Raw genomic sequence first — 14,170 nt, 5'->3', positions numbered from 1 at the left:
CCTTTAGTCTTGTGGTAGGGTCAGCCTGACACAAGCCCTACAGAATATACAGGGCTCACTTCGTGGCCTGCCTTAGACTCGTAGTCTGTTATTTGCACCTTGTCTGTCACAGGGAGACCCAGTCACATCTGTTTTTTCAGGAAAGATTATTCAGGCCTTTACCCCTCAATTACTGGTGAGTGTTTTTCAAAGAAGTGTGGTGCTTGCTGGTTTTAGGCCATCCCCCTAGCTGATTTCTGCCACCTCAGCTGATTTTTGCCACCGTCCGTGGGTAGAGTTTATTGATTGTTTCCTTTCATTCTTTGTAGTTGTGTGGGCCTCGGTAAGTAGCAGTGGCTTGTTGAGCACCCAGCATAAGCAAGACGCTGCCTGACTCACTGTTTGGAGATACACGGCAGAGGAGGCTGTTTATTTTGGGCTTTGGCAGAGCTGCCCCGGGGATCCTGTGTATTCTGGGCAGCTGGCAGAAGGGCAGCCCTCTATCTACTCTAGCTCACGTCCCTGTTCTGCATTTAGTGGCAAGCTTCCTTTCATGTATCCCTCTTGGAAGGCTTGTGTTCCCAGCTGAAAATGCCCCCATACCCTCTCCCACTTGCAGCTTTGGGATCTGTACTCCTTAAAGAGCTCCATTGTTTGTAATGCTCAGAGCTTAGTGAAGGACACTGTCTTGCCTTCCCCCCACCTCTTCTCTGGAAAAATGGGGCCCCACTTGAGATACGAGCTGAGTCCTCTGGGCACAGGCAAACTCACCAGTCCACATTCTTCTGCAAACAGGAATTACTATAACATTTGTCAGATGGACCCCACCCCCATGCTATACTTTTGTAGGTCTTGGGGTAAGTTTTTCTGGTGGCATCTGTAGACAGGGAGCTTCCCTATAATGGGGGGAAAGGCAAGCCAGAGTTTGAATCCAGACTCTACTACTGGGTGGCTGTGTACCCTCAGGCCACTACTAAATTGTTCAGAGCCTCACTTTCCTTCCTCATAGGATGGGAGAATTAATTAGGATGGCAACTTTAAAGTGCCTAGTGTAGCGCCTGGTGATAAATGTTAATTCTCTTAGTCACTTCCACCCTGTTGGGCAACAGAGATCTCTAAATTTATTTTAAATTTAAATAGGTGTTTCTTGAAGGCCTACTGTGTGTGTGTGCCTGGCACCAGACTTGGCATGAAGCATTTCCATTAGATGGCAGAATTGGAAATGAAACCACAACTCTGAGCTTTGTACCCAAGAGTCCAACCCTGTTGTAAACTCCAAGCCCGACTCCTAAGTTAATTATCACTTGCTCATCAGTTATCCTTTTGAGGTTGGACAGTGCCTTAAGCAGCTGACTGGGGCCTTCCTCCAGAGGACCAGCCTACCTCCTCCTGGAGGTGAGGAATTCTGAGGGCGAGAGCCGACTCATGTGCAACTTCCTTAGATGATAGGATGAAGGAGATGAGACCAGGAAGTAGCAATTGCTGATGAGGAAAAAAATAAACATCTGCTTTCTCTTAACCCTTTAACTACCACTCTCAAGGGAACACAGTATCATTTGTTAATGCCTGTGGAATGGCCTGGCTCCCTAGCTCTGCTTGTGTCCCAACATCCTGGGGGCGGGGGCGGCAGACAATTGTGGGCGCTGCTCTGTAGGTCACTGCATTGGGTGGGGGGCTTTAGATGCTGTACAGCCCAGGCCTGGAGCAGCAGGAGAAGGCGAGTGGTCCTCCTGCCTGCCCGTTTTATAGCAGTCATACAGTTTAGGGGTGGGGTAGGGCGTGCAGTCCCAGCTGACAGCATGCCCCCCAAGCCCCTGAGCTGTGAGAACAAGAGGGGGTGAAGGGGTAACAGGCTATATGGAGGCCACTTGTCAGCCAAGAGCAGCCCAGTCTCTGCTGAGAAGTGGGGAAGGGGCTGGCATATTACTGAACTGGAGGAGGAGGTAGCAAAGCAAGCCCCTCCAAAGTATTCATCCTTCTCTGCTCTCTGCCTGTCCTCTCTCCAGATATCCAGAAATTTCTGAAGCAGTCCTTTTTCTTTTCTTTGCCAGAGTCTTTGCCCTGCCCCATTTCAAAAACCAGAGGTGGGAATTGAGTTTACAATGTGAAAATAAATGTAAAGAATTTATCAGTGCCTACTGTGTGCCAGGCATGATGCAAGACAGTTTCAGGTACACAGTTTCATCTGTCCCCTCAAACACTTTACAGAGGTGGGTATTGGCTGTCAAGGAGTAAGGCTCAGAAGAGCTCAGGCAGTTGACAGGGTTGCAGGGCAGGCCCCTAGGTCAAACCCAGATTCATCCGTCAGACCGTGCTCTGACTCTTTGTGGCCCTGATCCTGGTTGGCTGGGAGAATATTTTCACTGGTAGATGCCAACTTAGAGAACATGAGATGTACTATGCAGAGGGAGTCTCTCTGCTGTAAAACCATGCAGCTCAGATTGGACTTGAACCCATGTGCCAGGACTCGAACCCAGCCTAAACCGAGATTGGGACTTGAACCCATGTGCCAGGACTCGAACCCAGCCTAAACTGAGATTGGGACTTGAACCCATGTGCCAGGACTCGAACCCAGCCTAAACCGAGATTGGGACTTGAACCCATGTGCCAGGACTCGAACCCAGCCTAAACCGAGATTGGGACTTGAACCCATGTGCCAGGACTCGAACCCAGCCTAAACCGAGATTGGGACTTGAACCCATGTGCCAGGACTCGAACCCAGCCTAAACCGAGATTGGGACTTGAACCCATGTGCCAGGACTCGAACCCAGCCTAAACCGAGATTGGGACTTGAACCCATGTGCCAGGACTCGAACCCAGCCTAAACCGAGATTGGACTTGAACCCATGTGCCAGGACTCGAACCCAGCCTAAACCGAGATTGGACTTGAACCCATGTGCCAGGACTCGAACCCAGCCTAAACCGAGATTGGACTTGAACCCATGTGCCAGGACTCGAACCCAGCCTAAACCGAGATTGGGACTTGAACCCATGTGCCAGGACTCGAACCCAGCCTAAACCGAGATTGGGACTTGAACCCATGTGCCAGGACTCGAACCCAGCCTAAACCGAGATTGGGACTTGAACCCATGTGCCAGGACTCGAACCCAGCCTAAACCGAGATTGGACTTGAACCCATGTGCCAGGACTCGAACCCAGCCTAAACCGAGATTGGGACTTGAACCCATGTGCCAGGACTCGAACCCAGCCTAAACCGAGATTGGGACTTGAACCCATGTGCCAGGACTCGAACCCAGCCTAAACCGAGATTGGGACTTGAACCCATGTGCCAGGACTCGAACCCAGCCTAAACCGAGATTGGGACTTGAACCCATGTGCCAGGACTCGAACCCAGCCTAAACCGAGATTGGGACTTGAACCCATGTGCCAGGACTCGAACCCAGCCTAAACCGAGATTGGGACTTGAACCCATGTGCCAGGACTCGAACCCAGCCTAAACCGAGATTGGGACTTGAACCCATGTGCCAGGACTCGAACCCAGCCTAAACCGAGATTGGGACTTGAACCCATGTGCCAGGACTCGAACCCAGCCTAAACCGAGATTGGGACTTGAACCCATGTGCCAGGACTCGAACCCAGCCTAAACCGAGATTGGGACTTGAACCCATGTGCCAGGACTCGAACCCAGCCTAAACCGAGATTGGGACTTGAACCCATGTGCCAGGACTCGAACCCAGCCTAAACCGAGATTGGGACTTGAACCCATGTGCCAGGACTCGAACCCAGCCTAAACCGAGATTGGGACTTGAACCCATGTGCCAGGACTCGAACCCAGCCTAAACCGAGATGATTGGGACTTGAACCCATGTGCCAGGACTCGAACCCAGCCTAAACCGAGATTGGGACTTGAACTCACCGTCTTTTAACTGAGATCACACACCTGGTTTCAGGACTTAACGAAGCTCAGGTTCTTGATGTCTCGTTGCAGAAAGAATTCAGTGAGAGACAAAGTGATGTGTAAGAAGTGGATTTATTTAGAGAGAAACACACTCCACAGACAGAGAGTGGGCCATCTCAGAAGGCGAGAGGCTCTGGAAATATGGGGTTGTTAGTTTTTATGGGTGGGGTAATTTCCTAGGCTAATGAGTGAGAGGATTATTCCAACTATTTCTGGGGGAAGGGGCGGGGATTTCCAGGAATTGGGCCACCGCCTACTTTTTGACCTATTATGGTTGGCCTCAGGACTGTCATGGCGCTAGTGGGTGTTACCATTTAGCTAATACATTACAATGAGCATATAATGAGGCTCAAGGTCCACTGGAAGTGGAATCTTCCGGCATTGTGGATCTGGTTAGTTCTAACCAGTTTTGTCTTGTCCTGTGGCTGTGTCATTCTTTTAAAGGTTGTGCCCTGCCCCCTTCCCTCCTGTTTCAGCTGTTACCTGCTCCTGACTTATCTCAAATCGGAAACCATGAGACCCTTTGCATTTACAAACAAGGTAGTGCCTTGAAATGTGGGCAAAATTTTCCCAGTCAAGTCAGTTTTCTACTAAGCATCTACTCTGCCAGATTCTGTGCCGAGTTCTGGGAATACAAGAATCAGAACAGGAAGGAGAACAAATGCCTGCCCTACAGCTTGGGTAGGTGGGTGGGTTAATGGAGAGGTGGGGGAAGGACTGACCTGTGAGAAAATAATTGCAGAGACAGCAATACAGTGATGTTTATAGAGAGGTGTGAAGATGTTGGGGGAAAACAGAGGAGGAGTAATAAAGCTGCTGTTTATTGAACACTTGGAGTGCGACAGGCCCTTTACCGGGTACGTTACCTGCATGATTGATGAATCTGCACAGCGCCCCTGTGAGGTGCATACCTTTAGTGTCCCCATCTTCAAATGAGGGAACTGGCGCGTAGGAAGATCTGCCTGAGCCCACGTGGTGGGAAGCTGTCAGAGCGGTACACACCCCGGGTGCTCTCCCTGTAGGCGCAGGCTGGTAATCTCTACCCTGTGCTGCTGAGTTCTCTTTGGGACAGTGTCCTGGAGCAGGCGACCTTGGAACTGAGTCTTGAAAGATGGGCTGGGTTTCAGTTGACCCCGTTGTAGTTTCAGGTCAGGGTTTCCAGGGAGAGGATTAGCACTTCTTCTTTCAGAATGACTAGGGACTTGGATGGCTACTTCCAGGTGACAGGAGTTTTTATGTTTGGGGCAGGGTTCAATAAAGAAAATGTTCTTCCTTCTTGTGGGCTCTGACCTGCTGGCCGGCATGTCCCCTCTCCTGTGAGGTCGGGGGAGTGAGGGACTCAGGCCTAAGACAAGAGGGACAGGCTCTGAAGCCGGACCCACTTGTGAGCTGCCAGGCCCCCGGAGCAGGGCTTGGGCTGGGCCCCTCTCAGGCAGGTGGTGCTAGGGGCCTGCGAGGAGCTGTGGGGACAGCCTAAGCCGTGGTGGCTTCTGCCACTGAGCCTCCACCCCGGCTCCAGGGCCACACCCTGGGAAGGGCTTGAGCACCCCGCAGCTGGCCCTCCTCCCGGCATGTGGAAAGTTCTCATGAGAAAAGGGGTCCTGGCAGGACAATGGGCTTCCTGTCTGACTGCTGGAAGGTTTGTCTTAGAGGAGAGGGAGGTTGCAGATGGCATGAGAAATCCTCTCTTCCCTCTCGCTGCAGCCTCTTGTAGACTTTTGACTATTTGAGTGGGGTCAGGAAGGCAGAAAGCCAGGGAGAGCCATGGACAGGAGCAGCCCTTGGTTCTCTCTTGAGTTAACTGACCTCCGCCTGCCTGGTTCTCTGACCTCACCACGTGCCCAGGGTAGGAATCTGCCCTGATGCTGGATGCAGGAGCCTCTGCACAGACAGGATGGTTTTCCTGGAGCCTCTCACACCCTGTGCTCAGTTCAAAACTGCGGCGGCTGTAGGACCTTTATGAACGAATCTCGGGAGGTGGTGAGGCTGGCCGTCCACCCAGCGTACACAGATTTGCCAGTGGCAGACTCGGAGGCCATCTGGTTCAGTGCCTGTGTGTACTGAAACTGAGTCCCGGAGAGACCGGTGTCCACGGGCAGCACCCAGATTTGTCTTTGTCACTGGGCTCCTCTCTCTGTGGCTCCCTTTCCGAGATGCGGGTGTGGGAGGAGAAGCTGGGCTCAGCACCCTTGCTGCTGCCCAGGGAGTGCCGTGGAGTGGGCCCCACCCCTCCTGGCTTCAAATCCTGACTCTGCCTCTTACCTGCTGGGTGACCTTGAGCAAGTTTCTTAACCTCTCTCACTCAGTTTGCTTACCTGTATAATGTTACAGTAATGTTTCTTACAGGGTTTCTGTGAAGTTTAAACGAGGTAAACACGTAGAGTGCTTAGACTGGTAACTTGGCATGTAGTTGATGGTCAGTGACTAGGAGCTGTAATTACTGAGATTTCTAAAGGAGGCCTCAGAAGGAACCTTTAGACTGTAGTCAGATGTGATACCCCGTCCCCCCTTGCATTTGTCTGGAATGCCCAGTACCAACTTTCTGGGGAGGCTTTCTTGAGGAGAATCATCTCCCCTTTGAACTAGCAAGCTCACACCTTTCACAGAGTAGCTAGATGTTCCAAAGGCCCTAGGCCTAGTCCATCGGGGGATGAACCGCAGAATGGAGCCTGGTGTCCTGCCTTCCTCTGCAGGCCCACCTTGGCTTCGTGGTCAGACCTGCAGCTCAGGAGCCAGAGCGCCTGTTGAGTCATCTAGAGATGTGTGGCTTGGAGCATTGTTCTTATTTATAAAATGGAGAAAATATAGTACCTGCTTCGTGTAAAGAGAGAGTTCAGAAGAGTGCCTGGCACATGTAATAATGCTGTTTGCAATCATTATTATTTTCCTTGTCTTACGTGCAAAAAGAAATCTGCACGTTTGAAATCTGCACTTTTTCTTTTCTTTTTTTTTTTTTGCTGTTTTTGCCTTGCTTCTTCTCTGGCTCTCTCTGTTCCTAGCAAACCATTGAGGGCTAGAAGTAGAAATTGGACCTTCATATATCAAGAAAGGGCTTTGAGAGCAAGCACATAGACAGTGCTCTAAAAAACAGCCTGAAGGGACCCTCAGTGCTCCATGCTGTCTTCATCTGCTGTTAGCCTCCTGTCTCACACTCGGTTGTGTGGTCTGCACCCTTCCCACTGTTCTCAGATCCCTAGCATCTGTGCCGTCCCGTACAATGGCCACGAGCCCCAGGTGGCTATTGAGAACTTGAAATGCGATTAGTGTGGCTTGAGATGTGCTGTAAGTGTTGACTTATTATGAAAAGAGTATAAAATATCGCATTAATAAATTTTTATATTATGCGTTGAGCGATCAAAAATGTAGTTTGCATAGATTGGTTAAATAAAATATATTATTAGAATGAATTTCGCGAGTTGTACATTTTTAATGTGGCTACTAAGAAAATTTTAAAGCACCTGTGTGGCCGCATCCTATTTCTGTTGGACAGTATTGTGCTAGGTGTGTGCTTTCCATCCATTCCTTCCTCTCCTTTCTCCCGTTTCTCTTTGCCTGGGCTCTCACCTTCCTCTGGTCGCCAGCGGTTCTCAGATGAACAGAAAAGATGTCCCTACCCAGAAGGTCACCCCAGGCCAACAGAAGAGCTCACCTTCGAACACTTCCTTCTTTCCTTTACATCAGAGTTGGCTGTGCGTGTGTCCGTGTCCTGTAGACTGTAAACTTCCTGAGGGCATGGTCCTGTCTCCTTTACTTCTGTGGCCCTGCTAGAGCGTCTTGTGAGGAGAGGCTCGCTCTTAACTGTTTGATGGAGTTACAGCCACACAGGGACACGTCTGATAATGCCTCAGCCGTGTCCCTGATGGCCACAGCTGCTGTGTTGGTGTGGTGGGTTTGGGGGAACCACTTCCTTCTCCCCTGAATTCCCAGGGAAGCTTTTCTCTGGCCATCCTTTGAACACCTTCACTGAGCACCTATTTCTCTGTGCTCAGTTGTGTTCTCAGTGCCAGTGCACTGGTTTTGGTGTAAAACGACATTATTTCAAGCCTGCAAGTGAACACTGACACAGTTTCTTAAGCCCTCAGGCGCTGTGTGTGGGAGTATAGTGTTTTCTTGATAAGTGACATCAGAGGGACACCTCTTAGGTTGAGTCTTTTTAACTGCGCTAGGTGTTTACATGTCTGCTTCCTCTCCTCAAGCTGATCTTCACACTCCCTACGCCCCACACCTCGTTTTAAAGGGGCTCAAGTGTTTGTTCAGTTTGTTAAACTGAACACTCTGACCCCAGGGCCATTCCTGGAGCTTGTTTTGATTCCCTTGTTATGGAATCTTATAAGACTTTGTTTTGTCTTTAATTTGTCTCTTCTTCCTAAAAGTCTGGTCCCCAAAATGGCAAAAGCAAAACACATTTAGAAGTGCTGACTGGGGGTTCTTGTTGGTTTCTGCTAATGGTTTTAGGCTGCGGGGACTCTGGGGTAGAAGTATCAGCCGGATTGCCTTGCGTCTCCTCCGTCTGCACCCTCACCAGCTGGTCACATGGTCTCCTGCTCAATGACTGCTGTGCTCCAGGCACTCTGCGGGGGCCCCCTGGAGAATTACCTCGCTGCTTCCTGTGCTCACTGGAGGCCTAAGTGGGGGTAAGAGATAACAGAAAGCGGAGAAGGAGGCTAAGGAGAGCTAATTGATTTTTTTCTGTAAAATTTCCATCTTCTGGCTTTTCTCCCTCTCTTTTTGAAATTCCGCAGCTTTGCCAAATCAGATGAGTTCATTGTCTTCTTGAGACTAGGAACAGAGCTTGAAACTCCTCCTGTGGACCTGGGCTTGTCCTAGAGCACGCCTGATTAAGTCAGCCTCTTGCCCAGAACAGGGGCTTCTGGAAGCCACGGAATGATTTATTTGCTCTTCCTGATGTTCTTCCCGTTCCTGTGAACCCCAGGCGTCACCGAGAGGGTCTCTTCAGCACCTGCTCTTTGCCACGGCTCTCCCACTCTGCTCTTTGATTGGGCAAGGGGGCCATATTTTTTCCTTCTGTTCTTGGCGTCTTAAAACAATCTTGCCTTTTTCTGACTTTTCCTTCTAAGGCCTCCTTATTTCTTCCTCGGACCCGGGGCAGTCCCTTTGTGACGCTGAACCTAACGTACTGTAGTTTGTTTCATTTTGTATGATCCTCATAGACAAACATAAAAGAACTTTTGTCCAGTTTATTTCACCATGCAAGGGTTGCTCTACAGCTGACCTACTCTAAAAGCTCTCTCAACTTCTGTCCATCTTATATCAAATTCAGCTCCGCTTGTAATTCTGCCCATTGAATATAGTATAAACACCTCCTGTTGCAGCCAAGGCCCCTCTACAAGATGGTTTCATCACAATATTATTATTACTACTACTACTGTTATCATTATATTTTATTTATTTATTCATTCGGCCAAATTTTCTTATGCAACCAAGCTAACCTAGGCTACTTGCTGCTCCCTGGGCTTAATCTACACTATCCTACTTTGGTGCATTAGCTTCAAACCACCACCTCCTTTCCTGCTGAAATCAAGCCCCGTTGGAAATGCCACTTCCTCCACGAGCTGTTCCCAGCCGTTCCCCACACAACGTTGGTCTCTCCTGCTCTGAGTTCCCTCTCTTGTGACACTAATCCCTTTCTTTGATGTGTATTAGAATAAATCTGTGTGGAGTATCTTTGGAGAGAGGCACTGAGTTGAGTAGGAAAGGAGAAGGGCTTACTTTCCACATTCACCTTCTTACTTTTAGGATTTTGTACCATGTATACGTTTCCTAAGACTTTTTTTTTTCTATGAAGGTATTATCTGCATGACAAAGGACCCAGTCTGTGAAACGTTAGAAGAAGATATTGGAGAGTATGTTTAGGAAAATGTCCCTTAGCCAAGACGCAAAACCCAGAAGCCGTGAAGAAAACAACTTTTAAAATATATGTGTTGGGACTTCCCTGGTGACGCGGTGGTTAAGACTCCAAGCTCCCAGTGCAGGGGGCCCGGGTTTGATCCCTGGTCAGGGAACTAGATCCCACATGCATGCCGCAACTAAGAGTTCGCATGCCACAACTAAGGAGCCAGCGAGCCGCAACTAAGGAGCCCACCTACCGCAACTAAGACCTGCTGCAACCAACCTAATTAATTAATTTAAAAATATATGTGTGGACTTACTTGTCATACCCCTGTTTGGCTACAGGTACCTGAAGTGCTTATCTTTCTGTCCTTTTTCAGAGCATAGCACAATGATCCCTACACAGTAATCGGTAGATATTAGTTGAATTGAAATAGAATTGTAAGTCGCCTCTCTGTAGACCTCATTTTTTGCACGTAAAAAATGGGTGCCAGGTGATGTCCAGGGCCCCTGTCAGAGATTCCGTGAAGATGTGGGCTTTATGGGCAGAAGTACCCAGCAGAGCGGGAATGGTTTTAGAATGAGCAGCCCTTCCCCTGGGACTGTCTTCCCCAGCACACTGGACCTATAAGTGGGTCCTGCCTGTTTTCGGGAGGTGCCCCCCGGGTGCTCATCATTAATTACCCTGAGGAAATGAACCAATTAGACACAACCCAAGGAGAGCCGGGAGAATCTGTGGCAGCCTTGTTGCCCTGAACAAAAGAGGGTAAGTGTAAAGGGTAAAGCAGTTTGCTGGGGTTCCTTTGGAAATCCAGCTGGCCAGCTCTTTGAACTACTTGGCCAGAGTTTAGAGAGGCACCAGAAGGAATGTGATGCCTGTGTCTCCCTCCTGTTCAAGACCTTGGGCGAGGTGGGTGGTGTGGGAAGAGTCTAGAGGAGGAGGTGTGTGCTTAGAGGGGACTGAGGGGGCTTACTTGGGCTCATCTGCCGGTTTCAGAGAGGCTGCCTAGACGTCTCTGGATCCCTGTGGACCTACCCTAGGGTTTTTAACAGCTTTAAATATGGAGTCTTTTCTCCTAGTCTCAGTGATCAGCAGCCCAAGGGCAGGGAGCCACCATCTCTTTTTCGACTTAGTATCCACCCCACAGCCTGGCTGGCAGTCATCTTGCTTAATAGCAGGTTGAAGGGAAGTGGTATTTGGTGAGAGAGTGGTGGGTGGTCCCATGAAGGGAGAGCACCTTTTCTCAGGCAGTCAGAGACTCCAGGTCTGTTAGAGGAAGTGAAGAAAAGAAACCCAGCAGTTCTTATTCTCATACTGATGTCCTTGTGGTAGTCACGATGGGGACAGGGTATTTGTCAGCAAAATCAAATGTCCTTTAGAGACTTTCATCTTTCCTGCCTTGGTAGGTAAGGCTTGTGGTAAGTTGAAGTTTGTCGGTGCCTGGCCACCTGCCAGCATGTCTTCTCCCCCAGCCCAGCCTTCTTAACAGTGATCCCATAGTGCCCCTCCTGTCCCCTCCTATTTTTGCTAGGCATACCCCATGATCCATTGCCTGGGGACTTCAGTTCTGTAGTGTCTGTCCAGGCTCAGAAGGGGAGGCTGCCTTCTCCCTGGGCTGCTCAGGCCTTCCGGCTCCTCTGACGTATTACTGCAACTTACCTATACACCAGCGTTCCCACCACACTTAGGTACCACTTGCCATCTCCCTAACTGACCTGTTCATAGGGGAGGCAACCTTGACATATATGCACTCCTTAAAGGCCCGCTCACTCCTAGGGTGGAAGCAGTGTCTGCTGGTGGGAAGAGCACAGGTTTTACAATCGGAAGCCCTGGCTCTGCTCCCAGGTCTGCCTGACTTGGCTAAAAGTCATGTAACTTTTGTGGGCCAGTGTCCTCATCTTCAAAGGGGGAAATGATAACTACCTCACGGAGTTGTCAGAGGAATAAATAAGATAGGAGGTCAGTGAAGGTGCTTTTAAAGCTAAACAGTCCTACCTGAATGAAAAATAATGGGCGTTACCGTGGGATAGAGACGACTGATGCCAGTGACCGCTCTAGTCAGGGAATGGGTGGTGCATGGGGGCCTGGGAAGCCTCCCAGGAAATGCATCAGAAATCCCCTCTGATGCCAAGAAGTCACATTTTTATCATGCGAAGGACTCCTTTCTGGTACTGATGTTGGAAACAAGGCTAATGTTTCCCCTGTGCAGGTTACCAGTGTTTTATCACCTGTCACTCTGATTCGTTGTGTATTTCAGTAAGTTTTATTAAAACCACATTATGCAAATGCATTATTTCATTCTTTTTTCTTGGCTGAGTAATATTCCATTGTGCATATGTACCATGGATGGCCCTGGAGATTATCATACGAAGTGAAGTAAGTCAGGGGAAGAGAAAGACAAATATATATATCACTTTTATGTGGAATCTAAAAAAAAAAAAAAGATACAAATGAACTTATCTACAAAACAGAAACAGACTCACAGACTTAGAGAATGAACTTATAGTTACCAGGGGGGAAGGGTGGCAGGGGGAGGGATAGACTGAGAGTTAAAAAAAAAAAAAGAATACACAGTTTGTAATCATAAAAGAATAAAATGCTGAAAAAAACCCCACATGCGCTAGATCTCTTTAAGTTCAGCTTTGTCGAAGTCTACTGTTCAGTGATGGATGCAGTTGTCCTAAGGCGCAGTGCTGGGGAGGGAGGGCGAGGGGAAGTGCTGCAAGCAGCCAAGCTTCCCCTGTTGCCAGGGCGCCTCCCTCTGTCATTGGCAACCTGAACTTGCAGAGTTTGGCCAGCTGCCTTTCCAAGGGGCTGGCTCTTTGCTCCTGGCGTGTTTCCTGCTGAAGCCCTCAGAGCTGCCCCTCTTTGTCGCTGACGGCAGTCTCGCTGGAAAACCTCACCACTGTACCTCTGCTCTCTCTGTCTTTGCAGTGTGTTCCCTGCCCCCGGAGCCAGAGAATGGTGGCTACATCTGCCACCCCCGGCCCTGTAGAGACCCCCTGAACTCGGGCAGCGTCATCGAGTACCTGTGTGCTGAAGGCTACATGTTGAAGGGTGATTACAAATACCTGACGTGTAAGAATGGCGAGTGGAAGCCAGCCATGGAGATCAGCTGTCATCTCAACGAGGGTCAGTTTGGCAGATGAGTGAGGGGTGCTGCTGGGCTTCTGCTTTCTTCTAACTCGCGGGAAGTGGTGCCCGCTCCCTCTGGAGCACCCTGTGCTGTGGGGCAGCATGGCCCTTCTGACGCCCTACAGCCTCCTTTCCTTTGGGATTTCATGTCTCTGTGAAAGGCATTTGGATTGCTGGTGCGTGTCCCAGTGCATTTCAGCCGAGCTACTGAGGCATCTGCTGTGCTATGTAAAGTCCCTTTGATGCACCGGCTCTCTTGTTTGCCTAGCCCAGTGCCGGTGACCTTTGACTGTGTTCTGCTAACCCGTGAGCACGGTGCGAGTACCTTCTGTAGTGTCTCTTTTATATTATTTTTCCTTGAATGGATGTGGACTGTTTTGTCATGGAGCTGCAGTCCAGCTGGCCAGAAGACCTATCCCCCTCCGCCGCCTCCTGTCATGCATGACAGGAAATCCAGCTGCCTGCGGGAGAGTGTGTCATGCAGTCATCTTTGTGCTTTCACTCGCACTTCAAGACCGTGACACCCCAGAGAAGGGTGGGGACAGGCCTGAGGTTTACAACTAAAGCTGCAGGATCTTAGAACAGATTGTTATTACCGCCCTGTTCTTATAAATTTTCCTGCCGCATGGGTGGGACTTCAGATGGTGGAATGATGTGTGCATTTGGATGGTTCATGTCTTCCAGCCTGCTCTTAAGGACAGGATCAGATGGGGTTTATAAAGGTAAGACCTCTAGGGAAGTGAAGTGAGGGGAATTTTAGATTCAGGAACAGGATAGGGAAATGTCCCCTTTCCCTGATGTAAAAGCCACTCTGCACCGTTACTCCAAAAGTGGCCCTGGCCACACGTAGCATGTCTCAGCGTGGCACCGTGCAGGGGGCCCTTGACAAGGTCAGCCGTGGGGCTCACGTTCCGTGTGTCAGGGTACAAAACACGTCTGACGATGGCTTGTTCTCGTAGACAAAGACGCCCACACGTCGCTCGGGGTCCCCACGCTGTCCATCGTGGCTTCCACTGCCAGCTCCGTGGCGCTCATTCTCCTCCTGGTGGTGCTGTTTGTGCTGCTGCAGCCAAAGCTGAAGTCTTTCCATCACAGCAGGTGAGCCAGTGGCAGCGGGCGGCGTGCGTCACGGTGGAGGCTGGCCTTTGGCTGGCGGAGGGGTGCCGGAGGGCCTGCTGGCCTCTGCTGGTCTGTGTGCACCCGGGGAAAGGGGAGGGCCCTGCCGTGTGTTAAGCTTCCAGATGTGCCTGGCACTGTGCTTTTGCTTTGCATACATTGTCTTCATC

At 50.0% G+C, this 14,170-nt stretch overlaps 1 protein-coding gene across 1 annotated transcript in view; it reads left to right on the top strand.

Annotated features, from left to right (window-relative positions):
* The window catches only part of SUSD6 (sushi domain containing 6), a 45,863-nt gene that overhangs the window by 28,628 nt on the left and 3,065 nt on the right, over nucleotides 1–14,170 (top strand). The window contains exons 2-3 of the mRNA XM_065872948.1: nucleotides 12,684–12,881; nucleotides 13,844–13,982. Of these exons, the coding sequence (XP_065729020.1) occupies nucleotides 12,684–12,881; nucleotides 13,844–13,982 (337 nt within the window). The remainder of the gene's footprint in view (nucleotides 1–12,683; nucleotides 12,882–13,843; nucleotides 13,983–14,170) is intronic.

Source organism: Phocoena phocoena, chromosome 2 (genome assembly GCF_963924675.1).
Source record: "Phocoena phocoena chromosome 2, mPhoPho1.1, whole genome shotgun sequence".
Lineage (NCBI taxonomy): Eukaryota > Metazoa > Chordata > Mammalia > Artiodactyla > Phocoenidae > Phocoena > Phocoena phocoena.
Note: the sequence above shows the minus strand (reverse complement) of the source record. Positions and strands in the feature narration are given on the sequence as shown.